General features: G+C 41.6%; 1 protein-coding gene across 2 annotated transcripts in view; it reads left to right on the top strand.

Annotated features, from left to right (window-relative positions):
- Positions 1-16,308, top strand: part of COL15A1 (collagen type XV alpha 1 chain) — a 125,353-nt gene that overhangs the window by 41,582 nt on the left and 67,463 nt on the right. Inside the window, exons 4-10 of one of the 2 annotated variants that reach the window (XM_033081819.1) lie at positions 2,485-2,559; positions 2,949-3,041; positions 5,961-6,087; positions 8,355-8,473; positions 11,273-11,401; positions 11,979-12,005; positions 14,459-14,521. In XM_033081819.1, the coding sequence (XP_032937710.1) occupies positions 2,485-2,559; positions 2,949-3,041; positions 5,961-6,087; positions 8,355-8,473; positions 11,273-11,401; positions 11,979-12,005; positions 14,459-14,521 (633 nt within the window). The remainder of the gene's footprint in view (positions 1-2,484; positions 2,560-2,948; positions 3,042-5,960; positions 6,088-8,354; positions 8,474-11,272; positions 11,402-11,978; positions 12,006-14,458; positions 14,522-16,308) is intronic. The other variant, XM_033081826.1, reaches the window with a different exon arrangement.

Consider the following 16,308-nt stretch of genomic DNA (forward strand, 5'->3'; position numbering starts at 1 on the left):
CAAATGCTTATTATTAGGTATTCATATTCAGCATCAGAAGGAGAATGTCATCAAAGGTAAATATATTTGGAAGATAAGGGTGTATTTTTACAATCTGTGTTATTTGAAGCTTATCAGGTGCTTTAGGAAATAGAATGCACCAAAACCACTAATACAAAGCTCCCAAGCCTTCTTAGCTTGAGGGCAAACTTCCTTCCTGCTGCATCCTGACTGAAATTCTCAGTCACTGAGAGCAGCCATTATGTGTGAGATCGACTCATCAAATGGAAAGGAAAATGTCACACTTTATCTGCCCTATTTTTATATTTCCTGCACTTCAGAACTTGTACTGTGTTTTGTGAGGTTAATATCTCTTCTAAATTAGTCACGCAGCAGCACAAAACAGAGTGGATCCTTTTCTTTAGGGAATAAAGATGTTCTTTCCGAAGTTCAGGTATACTGGCAGCTTGTGAACTCCACTTAGTAAGCAGTGAGTTTAATGTACTTTTATAATTTTTCTGACTAGTCTAAGCACCTAGAATCACAGAACTATATGGATTAGCAAGAAATAAAGGGTGGAAAGTGATATGTAGGAAAACTGCATGTTGGTCCTACCTTTCTTAGGCAAATAGGAGTGTTGTGGATGCCTGATCACTAAGTAGGATTGAGAAACATTCAAGAAAAGGAAACCACCTTGGTATCCCACCTGGAAAACACATGTGATGATCACTGGTTGAGATTATCACCAATAAATCTGTAAATATGATGAGAGAAATGCCTGGTGGATAACACTGTAATGCATTTCCACTTAAACAGGCTGTTCTGTATGTTGTATTGAGAACATAAATTTCAGCCAATATTCTGAGTGCTTCATTAACACTGATTGTGACTTGTACTCTAGTTCCTGTGCCTTTATTTCTTCATGCATCATATGTCACAATTACTTTTGAGTAGAAAAACTTAATGTTTGAACCTCATTCAAACTCTCTTCTTATGCCAGGAACTGTTTACATTAATTGCCCAAAACGAATCATAGCAGATTGTGCAAATGAATAGACGTCAGATGCTGGTTTTCTCTGGCTAGTGGGAATTCACATGTCTAAGGTTCTGGTTGTCAGACACAAAAGGACATAACTATCATCAGTTTTGTTGAAACTAAAGGAAAATCTAGCCCTGATGCTTGTAAAGAAAAGTAGAAACCCGACAACAACCAAGTATAACTGAATCAGTGATAATGCCAGATGCTGTAAACTAGTTTTTACAGGGAAGGCAGTAGCAGCTGTAAGACCCAGAGAGGAAGTTAAATATCTCATACCTACCATGCCTATCGTGCCGAATGGTCCGTGACTTTCCTAGTTAAAGGAATTGGCTAGCAGTAACACTTGGGGAACATTAGATCTCTACATTTTGGGTTTTTTTACCATCCAGGGCTGCAAGAGGAGAAAAATGTGTTCTCCAAATGTGATTCACTTGTACAGTGAAAAAAAAAAAAGATGACTTCCAGGAGACTGCTTAATTGGTTGTGCTTCCTTTCATGTATGATTTTTCAGTGAACTATTCCGTCAGTCTGACATCGTTCAATATCTGAGTTGCCCATTAAGTTTTGAGAGAAATAGGATGTTGAGATTACTGGGCTATTGCCTCAGAACACCAGCAAAATCAGGATGCACCAAGTGCATGAGTTTCATGGTCTTCAAAGGTAGATAAATCTACCTAGCAGATTTTTAAAGATAGAATCACAAATTTTATTATTTTCTAAAATATTCTAGGTTGCGTGTTACATTTGTGCCCTATTGTGCATCATATCTAACTCTGTGAGATCTTGTAATAAGGAAACATCCCCCACATTTCTTAAAGCACTTTGAGTCTTTGCAGAAACAATAGTTAAAAGTTTTAAATGAAATTGTTACTGTTCCTTCAACGTGTCAGACTGAGAAGTACAGTTTGTGACTCTGAAAAAAGAAACATTTGTTATCAAAGCATCCATCTCCTTTATTTCCTCTCTGGAAAGTTTTAAACTGGTTTCTTCCTGACTGACTTCATCACTTATTGGTATTCCCCTCCCATCCTTTGTCTCCATTTTTAGGGTTTTCACATGCCACTTCTGGAGCTGTTATGCAGTTTTTAACTAAAAAAAGCAGACAGTGTTTTACAGAGTGTATGACGTAATCCAGGACTAGATCCTTCAGCTGGGGCACTAACAATGCAGTGTGGTGATCACAGTGTCATTGGGACATGACAGTCATTATATTCTGGCAGCTTCCATTTGCTCTACGTTTTGCAAAAGAAAAATTTGTGAACATGTTTATATCTTTATATATTTTAATATCTTTTATTCCATTATTGTAATGGAATTTTGTACTTCAGATCATTTTCCAAGTACATCAGAACACAGTTTGAGGTATTTTGTTGCTTTGTTTATTTCCCACCCCTCCACCCTCACTCCCCTTCACACATGCTACTTAAAATACTACTTCCTTGAAATGTTTTTGATGTTCCATATAGGGATCCATTCAACATCTGACAATCAAATCTGACCCAAGGGCTACTGAAGATCATTGTGAAGATGATGACCCTTATGTAAGTATTCTTATAAACACTTCCTCAATAATTTCAAAGTAAATTTCCATTTGACATCTTTCATAACACTAAATGTAGAATTTTTCCTTGAAAAAATTGTATCATACTTAAAACTATCTATGGGGCAGATTTTGTTTTCCTGTACAACCCCCAAACCTATTTTTTTTAAAGTATAATTTTATTTTATTTATTTCTTAAACACCTTTCAGGAAATGAACTGTGGCTTTTATTTTTCTGAAGGGTCATTTTCATGGAATGATATAAATACTGAAATGCCTTCACCAACCAAAAAAGGGGCATATATCTGCATTTAAATACCAATTCCTTGGAGATCATGCTTTTCTTCCCTGATTTTTATGAACTTCCTCCCAATAATTGGGTTTTCACAGGCTTCAGGGGACAGCAGTGGCAATGGTAGCATTCAAGACCATGACGGTTCTGAGGCACAAGAAGCCCTTGCACCTTCTCGTCTTCCCATAAGGGTAAAATTATTTCATTTATTTACTTTAAAATTCTGTTCTAATATTACTCTTTTAAAGGGTGGAGTCTAGATTTGATGAGTAGCTTTCATATTTGGCAATTTCCAAAGGCTCCCATGAGAACAACACGCACCCTTTCATGAGAATGACGGCACAGTGGCAGATAAAAATTCTGGCATATTTGACAACAATCAGCAAACAGATCTTGAAAAGAGTATAATACAAGATTGGGAAAATATATATGACACTTTCTGGGAACACTCTTTTACTCTGAATCAGTTTTTATCTCAGGAAATGCTTGAGCCAAGAGTATATGTGGTTAGTGGAACTCAGCTGAGTTATTCATCCTTTAATTTCTTGCTTTGTTGTTTGGGATTTTTTTAACAAATGAGAATTTTAGCACCCTCTGATTCCTGCTGCAGAATTCTCTAGCTAATTTAATGACATGTTTTGTGAAGGACATGCACTTTTTCTTGCCCTTTTGAACATACTAATTGCAGCACTCATTTGGTGGTTAATCAACTGGACAACAGAGTAAACAGCTGTTTCTTGCCATATTCAGAGATTTCTAACACATCACGTCCTCCTCACTTTTTGTGCCAGGCTTAAATATTCCAGCACATTCCTCACAATGAAGCTTTCCCTGCTGCTTGTGTCATTCTTCTTTTTAATACAAGTTCTCAGTAGTTCCTTTAGAGAAAACCAGTAGGTTTCTGAGAAATTACTTCACAGAAACCATGCTCACATTTGTCTGATATTGCACAGACTTCATCTCTTTCACTGTTGAATCTTACAGAACCCATGGGCAAAACCTTTTTGGTTGTGATGTCCTGTCATTCACTTGCTGTGTTTCCTGCCTTTTTCATACAAAAGCTTCAGTTTTAGTCATATCCATTGCTGAGTTTCCCAAGAACATTTTTCTGCAGGCATTTTAACTCTTCCAAGGTCAACATGAATGGAAGAAAACCTTATTTTCTTCTCTTATAGACTTCAAATTCTCTGATCACTCTTTTTATAACTTTATTGAGTATTGACACACGCTCCTGCTCCTGATGTGTTTAAATAAATTTCTACAAATTTTTTTGCCTTTTACATATAGCTCATTGAACTCATTGGCCTGCCTTGTGCTTTGCACAGAATTACAGACTAGTTTAGTATGATAGGGACCTTTGAAAACTGCCCTGTCCAATTCTCTTTTCAAAGCAGAGCCCAATACAGCAGGTTGCTCAGAGAGCAGGTTGTTCAGTGCCAGCTGGTTTTGGATTTCCTCAAGAACGGAAACTCCACAACCTCTCTGTTTCAATGGAGGGTTTTTTCTGACATAGAGTCTGAATTTCTTGTATTTTAATGCCTGCCCATTGTCTCTTTTCCCTTCCCTGGCTACAGCCAGTGAGAAGGATCTGGTCCTGTCTTCTTCACTCCCTCTTGTCAGGATCTTCTACACATTGATAAGATTGTTTTGAGCCTTGAGGCAGTCCTTGCTCTGTCATCTTTCTCTAAGTGATCAAGAGACAGGCAGCTACCCCAACTGGTATCGCTGCGTGGGGTAATTCCTCACTGGATTCAGGATTTGCATTTTACTTTTTCTGAATTTCTGCAGCCAGGTAGGGATTTTAAAATGGCAGCAAAATCACCTCTTAGGATTATGAGCGCTAGATGACTCCTCTGCATTTTATATCACACCACAAAATCTTACTGTGCCTTGACTTTTTCTCATTTGGATAAAACTGTAGCTAATTCAGGAAAGATGTCTAGCTTCTCTATCTGGATAAATATAAATTCTTTTAGCTTTTGTTTTCAACTTCTGTTTAATAATCTTCGAATTTACTGCACTGTTCAAAATTACACACAGCAATAGCTGAATTTTTGGTTATTATTCCTCCTTCTGAAAGATGTTGTTTAATCCCAGCTGGCCACAAAGCACCACACAGACACTCACTCTTTGCCCCACCAGTGGGATGGGCAGAGAATTGGAAGAGCAGTCAGAAAACTCGTGGGTTGAAATAACGAGACTTTAATAGGTTAAGCAGTGCTGAGCTGGAATGAAACAAGCCAGGGTCCTAATTGAAATGCAGTCTCTGACAAGCGTACTTTGCTTGTGGTTTCCTCCCTCTCTATAAGTATATGTGATGGTTTGAAAGCAAAACCAGTGAGACACTCCAAGTCAGAAATACAATTTAATAGGGAGAAAAGGAAAAAAAAAAAAAAGAGAGAGAGACAGAAAAATAAAATACATGCAATAGGAGAAAAGAAAAACTACTGACAGAGTCGGAATGCAACCTGACTAGTTAGAGTGGTAGTAGTAGTCCAGATGAAGTGGTCTTGTTGAAGTAGTGATCCTGTAGAAAGGTCTGGTAGCGCTTGTCCTCTGGAAACCAGTGGGTAAGGGCTGCCTTGGTGTTCCAAATCTCAGTTTTTATCTAGGTAGGAAATGTTTGGCTCCTCCCCCTGGGTGGAGCATCTCACAATGGGATGATGTAAAGTTAACAGTCATGCAGTGGGACTCAATGGCCCATTAACAGATGATATCTCCTGGAGGAATAACAGGTTGTGGGAAAGATAACTTTGCCCCACCTGGTTTTTAACAGATGGCCCATTAGCAGAGGATATCTTCCACACAGACAAGAATCACTGCCCCACCTGGTTTCAGCAGGTGATGGTGGAATACATACTTTTGGGCACATCTTTACTTTGTAACATAGGGCAGTTTGTCAAATGTACATCCCTTGCTTTGGGGGAATGGAGTCCAAAGGTATTACACTAGTTTTTCTCAGAATTCTGGTTTGCTTCATAGATGTGGTAGTTCTGATTACTGTGCTTTGAGTAAGGAAATCTAGTGATCCTTCCTTTAGAACATGTGATAAGCCTTTACTCTGAACCACTCTTTGGGATGTTTGTTTTTTTGTTTTTTTGTTTTTTTAGCTCGAAGATACGTTGGCTGAGCCAGTGGAAGCCCCCCCAACCATATTGTCTTATTTGGAAGAGAATGATTTCTCTGGAAATCACAGATCAGAAGAAACCTCAGAAGCAGCTAAATTTAAAGAACAAGGCACTGCCTCGGGTTTTGGGTTTTTTTTTGTGGGGTGGGGTAATTTATGTTCTCTGGTTTTGAGTTCATCATTTCCCTGCATATGGAAAGCCACTGTAATTTTAGTGTGGCCAGAAAAGGAAAATCCTATGGTTTTGGACATCCTGTGCACTAGAAAAGAATTGGCACATTAAGCATTTGGTCTTTGAAAGTACAGTAGTTTCACGAATACAAGCCGCACGGATTATAAGCCGCACCCCCGGTGCCTCGACAATGTTGCTGTCTTTGTCAATAGATAAGCCGCACCCCGAATATTAGCCGCACTTTCGTTCGTAGCGAGAATCCGTGCGCAGCTTTCACAAATTGGCCAATTAGTAACAGGATCGCGGCATAGCAGGCTTTACTGGCTCGGGGCGGGGCCAGGCAGGCTCGGCCCGCTCATGGTTGCCGACGGGGCCGGGTGGCCCAGCTCAGCGCCACAGCTCGGCGGGGCTGGCCGGGTGGTACTGCCGCCGCCGCCGGGCTCGCTGGCCCCCCTCTCCCGTCAGCACCGCCCCGCTGCCGCGTTCCCTAGCCCCGCCGGTGGGCTCGCCGGCCGCGGCACGCCGCGTTCCCTAGCCCCGCCGGCGGGCTCGCCGGCCGCGGCGCGTTCCCTAGCCCCGCCGCCGGGCTCGCCGGCCGCGGCGCGTTCCCTAGCCCCGCCGGCGGGCTCGCCGGCCGTGGCACGCCGCGTTCCCTAGCCCCGCCGCCGGGCTCGCCGGCCGCCCCCTCCCGTCTGCACCACCGCCGCGTTTCCTCGCCCTGGCCGGCACTGCAGGCCCCCGCACCGCCAGGCTCCCCCACGCTGCTGGCCCCGATTCTGCTGGGCTTCCCCCGCTGCCAGGCAGCCCCACCCGTCGGCCTTCCTGCTTCTGCCATGCTCCCCTGCACTGCTAGCCCCAGTTCTCCCGGGCTCCCCCGCCCTGCTGGCTCAGGCTCTGCCGCCCTCCCTGCCCCGCCCTGCTGGCTCAGGCTCTGCCGCCCGCCCCCCACACTGCTGGCCCCGCCTCTGCCAGGCTTTCCCACCTCTGCCGGGGCCGGCCGGGCTCCAGCTTGGCTTGGGGCTGCCGCGGGCTCTCACTTCCGTGTTGGCAGCTTTTAGAATTTTGTTAATGTATTAGCCGCCCGGAATATTGGCCGCACTTCCGGGTTTCCACCAAAATTTTGGTCAAATTGGTGCGGCTTGTATTCGAGAAATTACTGTACAGTCCGCTAAACTGCAATTTACTAATAGCAGTGAAAGTAAGTGGTAGCAACTATAGCCACTGTACATCACATCTCTCACTTCTCCCTCTATGGAGGGGCTTATCTCAGATTCATTTTTGTTAAACATGCAGAGAAGGGATTTACCCTTCTATAGTGTGGATGTTTCAGTTACAGAATTGTACCTCGTATTTTAATTTTTTTTTTAAAAAAGTACTTGGATAAAACTAAGAAACTGACCCTGCTGTGACAATCTGCAACACTCCAATAAAAGTGCAAGTGTTAGGCAGAAGGAGTGAAAGGAGAAAAATTCTCTTCATTCTGCTCAGGTCAGTGAGAAGCATGGCATCCCTTGAGTCATGCCTCTGCAAATAGTCCTGCTGGCTCTAAAGCCACGTGGCATGTTTAAAAGGGATTTAACATGAGTATTAATTTGATGACCAGCCTTCCATGTAAAACTGAATCCTGCCATGGAATAAACAACTATTTACTACTTCTATTGCTTCCAAAGGATGTGACTGTGCCTAGAGCACCAGGGGAATGTTTTGGGTGCAAGTGTAGGCAGCTAACCAATGACAGCAAGGCATAATGCAGTGAGGAATCCAGTTCTCCCTGCTAGGACAACTTCAGGATACTCCTAGAAAACAAAAAGAAAAGCTACTTATATTAATCAGGCCAAAGACAATGCTGCTATTTAAACTCCATACGTACTTCAGATAGTACCTGCTGTAATTTACTCCAATTTTTTTGTGTTACATGGATGGCAAATAGGTAACTATTAGACTAGAGGAAAACATGAGGAGGCAATACAGTCCTTGACCTTAAAATAGACATGTTTTGAAATTTTACTCTCATCTTTCTTTTTTTTTCTTTTCTTTTAAAATTTTCAGAGTACTAAAATTACTAATATTAATCTTTGGAAAATGTATTTTAGTCATAATCTGAATGATTTCTTTTTTCATACAACTCACAGCATCTGTCTCTGATAAATACTTCTGAGCAGGTTTTGTTTTGCTCTCTCATTAATAAGTGATTATTTTATTTAGATTCAACTGTCATGGAAACTGGACAAGGCAGCACTGAGTCTTCCCCTGTCACACAGAAAATGTTAAGAGAAGAAGATGGTTCTGGTGCTGGTGTTTTGCCAGAAGAAAGCAGAGAGGAGGTTTGTATAATGGGTTTATGATATGCCTAATCTTTTAGTCCCAAAACCAGGAAAATCTGGACTTTGAAACATATTGCATATGTAAGGTAGTGTGCAACCTGAATTCTGTGTGATCCTGCAAATTAGAATTATGTAGATCACCCATTTGGAATCCTGTGAGTTACTGGAATGCCTGATGATATATTTCAAAATAATCAGCTGGAAGTACATTTTTTATTAATTAACATTCCTAATCCAAAAGCCACCACAGATTTGTCTAAGCAAAAAATAAATAATGAACTTTCCTTCCTTTTGCCTTGAGACTCCTATACCAAGAGTTCATTCTTTTTATTGCTTGAAAGTACAGCAAGTTATGACAGTTTCTTTTTGCCAGAAAACACACAGTGTCATGAATGAGAGAAACTTAGAATAAAATTTCCACACTATGTATGTTTAGTTCAAGTGTTTAAGTTGCTCCTTTTCAGGGTCTTCTTGTCTTCCTGTGTCTACTGTGGTAAAATGTAGCATGTTGTGAAACATTAAGTTAAGTATCATCCATTGGAGCTGACATATAAGAAGTTTTAGTATTTGTCGGAGAACTTCCAAATATAATTCCTCTATCATTTTCATGCCTGCATTCACATATTTTTAAAGCAGCTATTCTTGTAATAGTTTATATAAATAAATAGTAAAACTGAATATCAGACAAACTATTACTATCTTCTATTTTTTTTCATTTTTGGACCATTTTTCTTAAACAGAAATTCTTGATTTAAGCAGTGTGACACATTACACTTGAATCTATTGTGACACGTAGTTTTGCTACTTACTTATCTTTACAAGTTCTCCTTAATCTTATTTCAATTTCTAAATATTCTTCACTACACAGATACCCAGGATGAATATATATTATAGTAATGACCAATCATTTAGAAAATAATAATTTTAAAAAGTTGCTGCTGCCACTTCTCTTTCAATTTTTGCTTGTACCCAGTGTTACTCCTGCCTAGGCGCAGAATCCAGCATTTTTTCTTGTTTAGTTTTATGCTATTAATCACTGCCCAACGCTCCAATCTATCCAGATCCCTCCGCAAGGCCTCCTGTCCTTCAGGAGAGTCAGCAGCCCTTCCAGTTTGGAATCAGTAGCAAACTTGTTCTGGTGCCTTCAACTCCTGCACCCAGATCCCTGAGATATATAGAACATAACTGTCCTAGGATTGATCCCTGAGGAACACTGCTGGTGACAGTCAGTCACCAGCCAGATGTGACCCTGTTCACTGCAACCCTTGAGCTCTGCCCTTCAGTCAGATCTTCATCCAGCACACCATGAACCCACTCCTCCCACAGCTGGAAAATTGGTCCAGAAGGATGCTGTGATGGACAGCATCAAAAACCTTACAAAAATCCAGGGAAATTACATCTACCTCTGTCTCTTCATCCTTCATGTGAGTGACTTCACCACAGAAACATACCAGATTACCCAGATTACCAAATTATCTAACAGGACTTTTGCTTTGTGAGGTCAGGCTGAGTGTTTCTGATAAGTGCAGTATTCTTTAAATGCTTTTCAATGGTATTCAGTATGATCCTCTCCCTAATTTTCCAGGAACTGAGGTTAGGCTAACAGATCTGTAGTTCTGCATCTTTCCTTACACTCTTTTTGTAGACTGGAATAACACTGATTGTCTTCCAGTCAGCAGGAACCTGCCCAGACTCCCAAGATCTTCGGCAGGTGATCGAGAGGGGTCCTGCCATGCCATCTGCTATCTCCTTCAGCACTCTAACACTGGACCAACAATCCTGTTATCTCATTCAGGCTATGATCTCTACCCACAGCTTAACTAAATAGTTTGTCTTTTAATGCTTTTCCAGGCGGAAAAAAATTCTGTAATGAGTAATGAGTCCAGATTTAAACAAATAAAAAAAAGTTTAAAAAATAAAAAATGCTGGTCTTTGGGACCTGTTCTTTTGGCAAATCCCAGAAAGGTTTTTTTAAAAATCAGATTATAGTTCCTTTGAAAGTTGTCATCCTGTTAACCTTAAAATGCTTTGCAGCTATTATATTTCATCCCTCCTACTTTCAGTAGCTGCTAATGGAACTCAAAATATTTTATTGGTGCTTTAAAATGTGGGTAAATTCTAGGGATTATTTCATAATACAATACTGACTTACATGTTTTGTTCTGTGTACTGGTTTTTAATTTAAATATGTATTAATGTCCAATCTTCTTTCCTGGAAGGTATTATTTTGTTCCTGGAATATTTAAATTATTTCTTTTGCTATTATTACTTTCTCTTGACCAAATACTAATGTTTAGCAATATTTTGGCCTTTCTGTTGACAATTTTTACTCTTTGTTACTGTTGTTTCACCTCCTGCCACTCTTTAAACAATATGCAACCCTCCTTTGTTAGAGTCGTGGATCTTGGGGAAGTTGGCTAAAACACTCCTAGACATGTCTATCTTGACTCTCACAATTTTTTCCCTGACAGACAGAGCATGTGAAAATTGTAATTGTTCAAACTTACACTATTGACTTAGACTGTGCAGATTCATGGGGATATGAAATAAGATCATTATCATTTGCATCTAGGTAGCCAGCTCAGAGAGCAACTTATTTGTAGCTGCATGAATGATCTTTAATACGGATTGCTTTCGCTGAATGGAATATACAGTTTGTATGGTGCCTGTCAGGTTCTGACTGCATTGAACAAAGCAAGGGGTGTAGGCGAAAGGGAAGGGGTGGGAGGGAAAGGGAAGAGAGATAAATGGGCAAAGTAACACAACATATTTTTCATATTTCACATTTTAATTACTCAGGGCCAGAAAGGTGAGGAAGTAGAGGATGGGTCCACAGAGTCTCTAGGAGGGTCAGGAATAGAAGATGTGGAAAATAAAGATCAAGGACCTCCTGGATCTCCAGGGAAACCTGGGCAACTTGGTCAGCCTGTGAGTATTTTCTCTCTGTTGAAAGAAAACCTGTATTTTAGAAAGGGTAATGGTGATTCATCACATGTGCATGGAGAGCTGGAACTGCACAGCCTTGCACACAGTCACCAGTTACCCTTCTATGAGATGGGCTTTAGCCCAGCAGCTCAGGAGGATCCTGCCTGCCCTGCACAAGCGTTGGGGCAGGGGCCTGGTGAGTGACACCAGAAAGCAAAGGCAAACAACTGCTGTGCCAACATACAAATGTTCTCAGAGCAGCAATTCCAACTCCTTGAGCAGGACTGCAGCACCCTCCCAGCTGCCAGGTTTGAGTGTGCACAAAGGTGCAGAGCACACAGGCCTCCTTCAGTGGCTTCTCCATATCCGGGATGTTTCACACCTCAAATCTTTGTGAACTATCAGCACAAGATTAAAGAGAGGTGCAAGACATCCCACTGTGCCACAGTGTTTGATATAGTTCTGGTTTTTCATTTTGTCCCTGCATGTCACATCACAATTTAATTAATTACTCTTCTCTTTTGTTACTTCTATGTTACAGTGTTTTATTTATCTTTCTAACAAAGATGTTTTATTTTAGGGCACTTCTGGTAAAAATGAGTTACCTGTAAGTATTCCTTTATACATATTTTGGTGAACTGAATTAAGAAAAACACAATATTTTTAATGAGGCTCTGGTACATTGAGGTTTAAGCAGAAAAGTGTTTTTTTCATCTTCTCTCTTTGGAAGACAGTTCTGGTGCTGTAGTTGACATCCTCAACAGCAAAATCCAGGTTTCTAAGAGAATTTTATTATTTCCCAGTTGCAAAGAAAGTAAGAGGCATGGTATAGCATAAGCAGCTGTACTAGGAATTCAGGTCTGGTGAGGCTGGCTTCTCTTGCAGAGGGGAATTTCAAAAAGGGGACATACTCACATCCCTTCATTGGCCCTGCATAGACACATGCTTCCATGTTGCCTGCTCCTAACCTCAGCTGCAATTAACTTTGTAGTTAATTGAGAGTACATTTGAGTTAATTGAGATGCACCTCTCACCCCTTTACCCTTGCACAGTAATTTGACTGCATCTTCTGCTTCAACATTGATGCTTTCCTTTCTCTGAGTTCCTCTGCCTTAACCTTCTCTGTCACATTTGCTGTCCTCTTCCTGGGGTGTTCCTTCCCAGCTTCTCCAGACAACTCCCACCCCTGGGTCAATGCACCACAAGCTGCTGATAGCCTACACATGCACCTTCTGTGTGAGGAATTGCCCAGCAAAGCACACAAAAACAAACCCATAGCTGTCATATTCTGTGCACACCTTAGCTGCTGTTCCATATCTGTCCCTACTGATGTTCGACTGCCTGGCTTCTTTGTTTTTCTTTTTCTTTTTCTTTTTCTTTTTCTTTTTCTTTTTCTTTTTCTTTTTCTTTTTCTTTTTCTTTTTCTTTTTCTTTTTCTTTTTCTTTTTCTTTTTCTTTTTCTTTTTCTTTTTCTTTCTTTTTCTGCTGCTGTGCATCTTTCCCCTCTCCAGGACTTTACCACCCAGAGGCTGTCACCATTCCCATGCCTGGTCCTCTTTTCTGTACTAACATGTGCCACTGCTGGGAGCCTCCTGAACCTTCCTGTCACCTGCAACTTAAATGAAACTGGTGTGGCTTAAGATATTAAAAAAATAATTCAGTGGTCATTCACAGGGTGCATTATTGAGCTCCTTTCTCACTGTTGCCTTCAGACACTGGTATCTTCAAAGAAATGTAGCTAGGTTTGCAAATATTTAGCCAAAACTCAGATTATATGTCATTAAGGTGGTTTTGGACAAGAAGTTTATATTTTATGTGTTAATGGAAGCCTGACTACCTTCATGCAGCATGTCTTCCAATAAAATTCTATTAAACCAATATTCTTAGAGAAAATTTCTCAAATATAATTCAAATGCTTCAAAATCCAATTGTATTGTCCTTGTGACAAACAATCCTGCTCTCTATCATAGGCATCTTGTGACAGTGTCTTGTACTTTTTTGTAGTTAGGCTTTTGTCCATGTGCATCTGGGCTCCAATCTTACATATACCCATGCAACTTTACTATTGGTTTGATGGGGCTTCAGCAGTGAAATTAGCATGTTCTGTATTTATCTTGGTCATGTGTTTGCTACTTTTCTATGAATCTGCTACCAGTAGCTCTACAGGAAAAATCATCATAGGAAAAAAAACACCCTTCAGTCTAGAGATACATTTTTCTCCCTAATGACTTTATATAACCCATCTTTAAAATTAGGGCAGTCCTAAAACTTGTTCAGTAGAGGCTATAACCACAGCTGTCCAGATTCCCAAAATGCCAGTGGGAAAATACAATTTGTTTGCCTTCTGAATATTTTCTTGAGTGTGCTAACTGAATTCATAAGCAACCCCATTTTATAGTAGCACTGACTTTAAAGCTGGTGGGAGTTCTTTCTAGCCAGTGAATAAGCCTCTATAGGAAGAACATATGCATATTGTATGTAGGTAATATAAAGATGTAAAGAATGATAATTTGGGGTTAATTTGACTGGTGAAGTTTAGAATGGAAAATAGGGTGAAAGGCTATCTAGTATCCCCCATTGCCTGTCAGAGGTGTGTCCTCAGGAAGGATCCTAGCTGGTAGAAGCTGAATAGATTCAGGTTGGTTAACAAAAAAAAAAGTTTTAGTAGATGGTGGGAGCAGGGTTAAGTTAATGGTATGATTTTGTGCAGTCAGAGCAGTAGCTGGCAGTAGTGCGCTACAAATCTTAAAAATCCTTTCCATCAGTGCTGTGGCTGTCCTGTTGGCACTCCGCCAAATCCAAATGCAGCCTGCAGGTGTTTCCACCTGCATCCCCCAAACAGGCTTCTCTGCCACTTTGTTGTGGGAAGAGTAGATGGGGTGAGAGGCACATTTTGGGCACTGCCAGGGGCATTCTGTGCCAAATTCCATACTTCCTCCCACTGCACAAACCAAGAGTTAGAATCTAGCACCCTTAATATCCAGCCTCTGCTGCTAAACGTACAGCCTGTTCAACCTGCATGAAAGAGAATGTCTAATTAAAACTGTTGTTTCCTTTTAGGGTAAAAATGGACTTCAGGGGTTGCCAGGACTGAAAGGAAAAGCAGGCCCAAAAGGTGAAAAGGTATGTGTCCTGTTAATACCAACAATCAACCAGATACTATTTATTCTTGGACATGCATTAATTTGGTACATTCTGAGAGTGACATAAAAATATGGAATCACAGGAAGAACTTAAACATCCTACTGTTCATCCATGAATGGCTGGATGGCACCATACCAGAATCGTAAGTATCTTTCAAGAATGTGAATAAACTTCAGCAGTAGAAAAAGCTGGGCTTTCACAGAAGAGCTAAGGATGATATATTGAACATTTAACAAAGAAAAGTCAATTGTTGTATATAACTGCTCTGGGCAACTTACTCTACTGGCTAGGTGATTTAACAGAGGCAGCATAATCATATTACCCTTAGGAAATTAGCATAATTGAAATAAGAGTTAAACCACCTAAAGTAACAGCTTGTATCTCTTCTGAGATGAAGGGAGATGTAATGGATTAATCTATTACTAAAGTACAGTAATTTCACGAATACAAGCCGCAGCATTTTGACTAAGATTTTGCTCCTAAACTGGAAATGCGGCCAATATTCAGGAGAGGCTAATATGTGAATAATTTTCTGACATTTACAACCTCAGAAGAGCCAGCCAGAGTGCAGAGCCGAGCTGCTGCAAAGTCGGCATTTTGCAATTGTTACAAATTGCTACTCTGTTGCACCGCAGGTGGAGCCTGGCTGCCTGCAGGTAGCACGGGGGGCAGGGAGAGAGGCAGGAGAGCTCTTTCCTTCTCTCCTCTACCACAGCCCGGGGAGAGACGGGGGGGGCCCCGCGCCGCCATTGCCGCGGCCCGGGGAGGAGAGGGGGGACCTGGGCCGCCCCTGCCGTGGCTCTGGGAGACGGTGGGGGACCCGGGCTGCCACTGCCGCGGCCCGGGGAGGCAGCGGGGGCTCCGTCCCTGCCTGCCACCACAGGGCAGCGCCGGGCCATGGTGACCGAGCCCAGTGGCAGCGGTGGCTGGCCCCCAGTGGCCCCGCCGAGCGGCAGCGCCGGGCTGGGCTACCTGGCCCCGTCAGCAGCCCCTAGCGGGCCGAACCTGCACAGCCTTAGCTGAGCCAGTAAACCCCGCCCTGTCGTCGTTCTGTTAGTATTTGGCAACTTTGTTGCACGCGGGTCCTCACTGCGAACGACAGAGCGGCTTATATTCAGGTGCGGCTTATTTATGGACAAAAAACAAAATATTTGCCAGCACCCAGAGATGCGGCTTATACTCAGTGCGGCTTGTATTCATGAATTTACTGTACATGTTGTACACAAAATCGACATACAGATAGTAACTCCAAGTGTCAAATTAATAATCCCTTTCATCTGTTTAACAAAACAATACAGACTTCATAAATTCACAGACATGACCCATATAAATCTCATCTATTCAGATTCATTTGAAATGATCCAGAATAGTTTCAAAGGTAAAATTCATCTCCAGTACAGGAGATTGCATGGCAACCCCCCATCTCTATGTCCAGCTGTAATGGAAAGATATGTTGAGCAGAGGGCTCTCCTAAACTGTAGAGAAGTGAAGGCAAGTGGGGCAGTCAGGAAGCATCTCAGGTACATCGTGATGGGGAGATCTTACTCTTCTCTGAGACCTGTCTCAGGTACACATTCACAAAACCAGGCAGCACAGGAGACAAACAGGAGGACTCAAGTCCGTGCACAGCTGCAGGGTTAGAGGTTACAGAGATATAGTGGGATTGCTCACTACTGGAGTGATGCAGTGTATGGATACAGGCCCTTCAGGACAGACAAGCTGGGAAGGCAGATTATCAGCAAAACTTTTTATCAGTTGTCAACAGG

The sequence above is a fragment of the Catharus ustulatus genome, chromosome 1 (assembly GCF_009819885.2).
Source record: "Catharus ustulatus isolate bCatUst1 chromosome 1, bCatUst1.pri.v2, whole genome shotgun sequence".
NCBI lineage: Eukaryota > Metazoa > Chordata > Aves > Passeriformes > Turdidae > Catharus > Catharus ustulatus.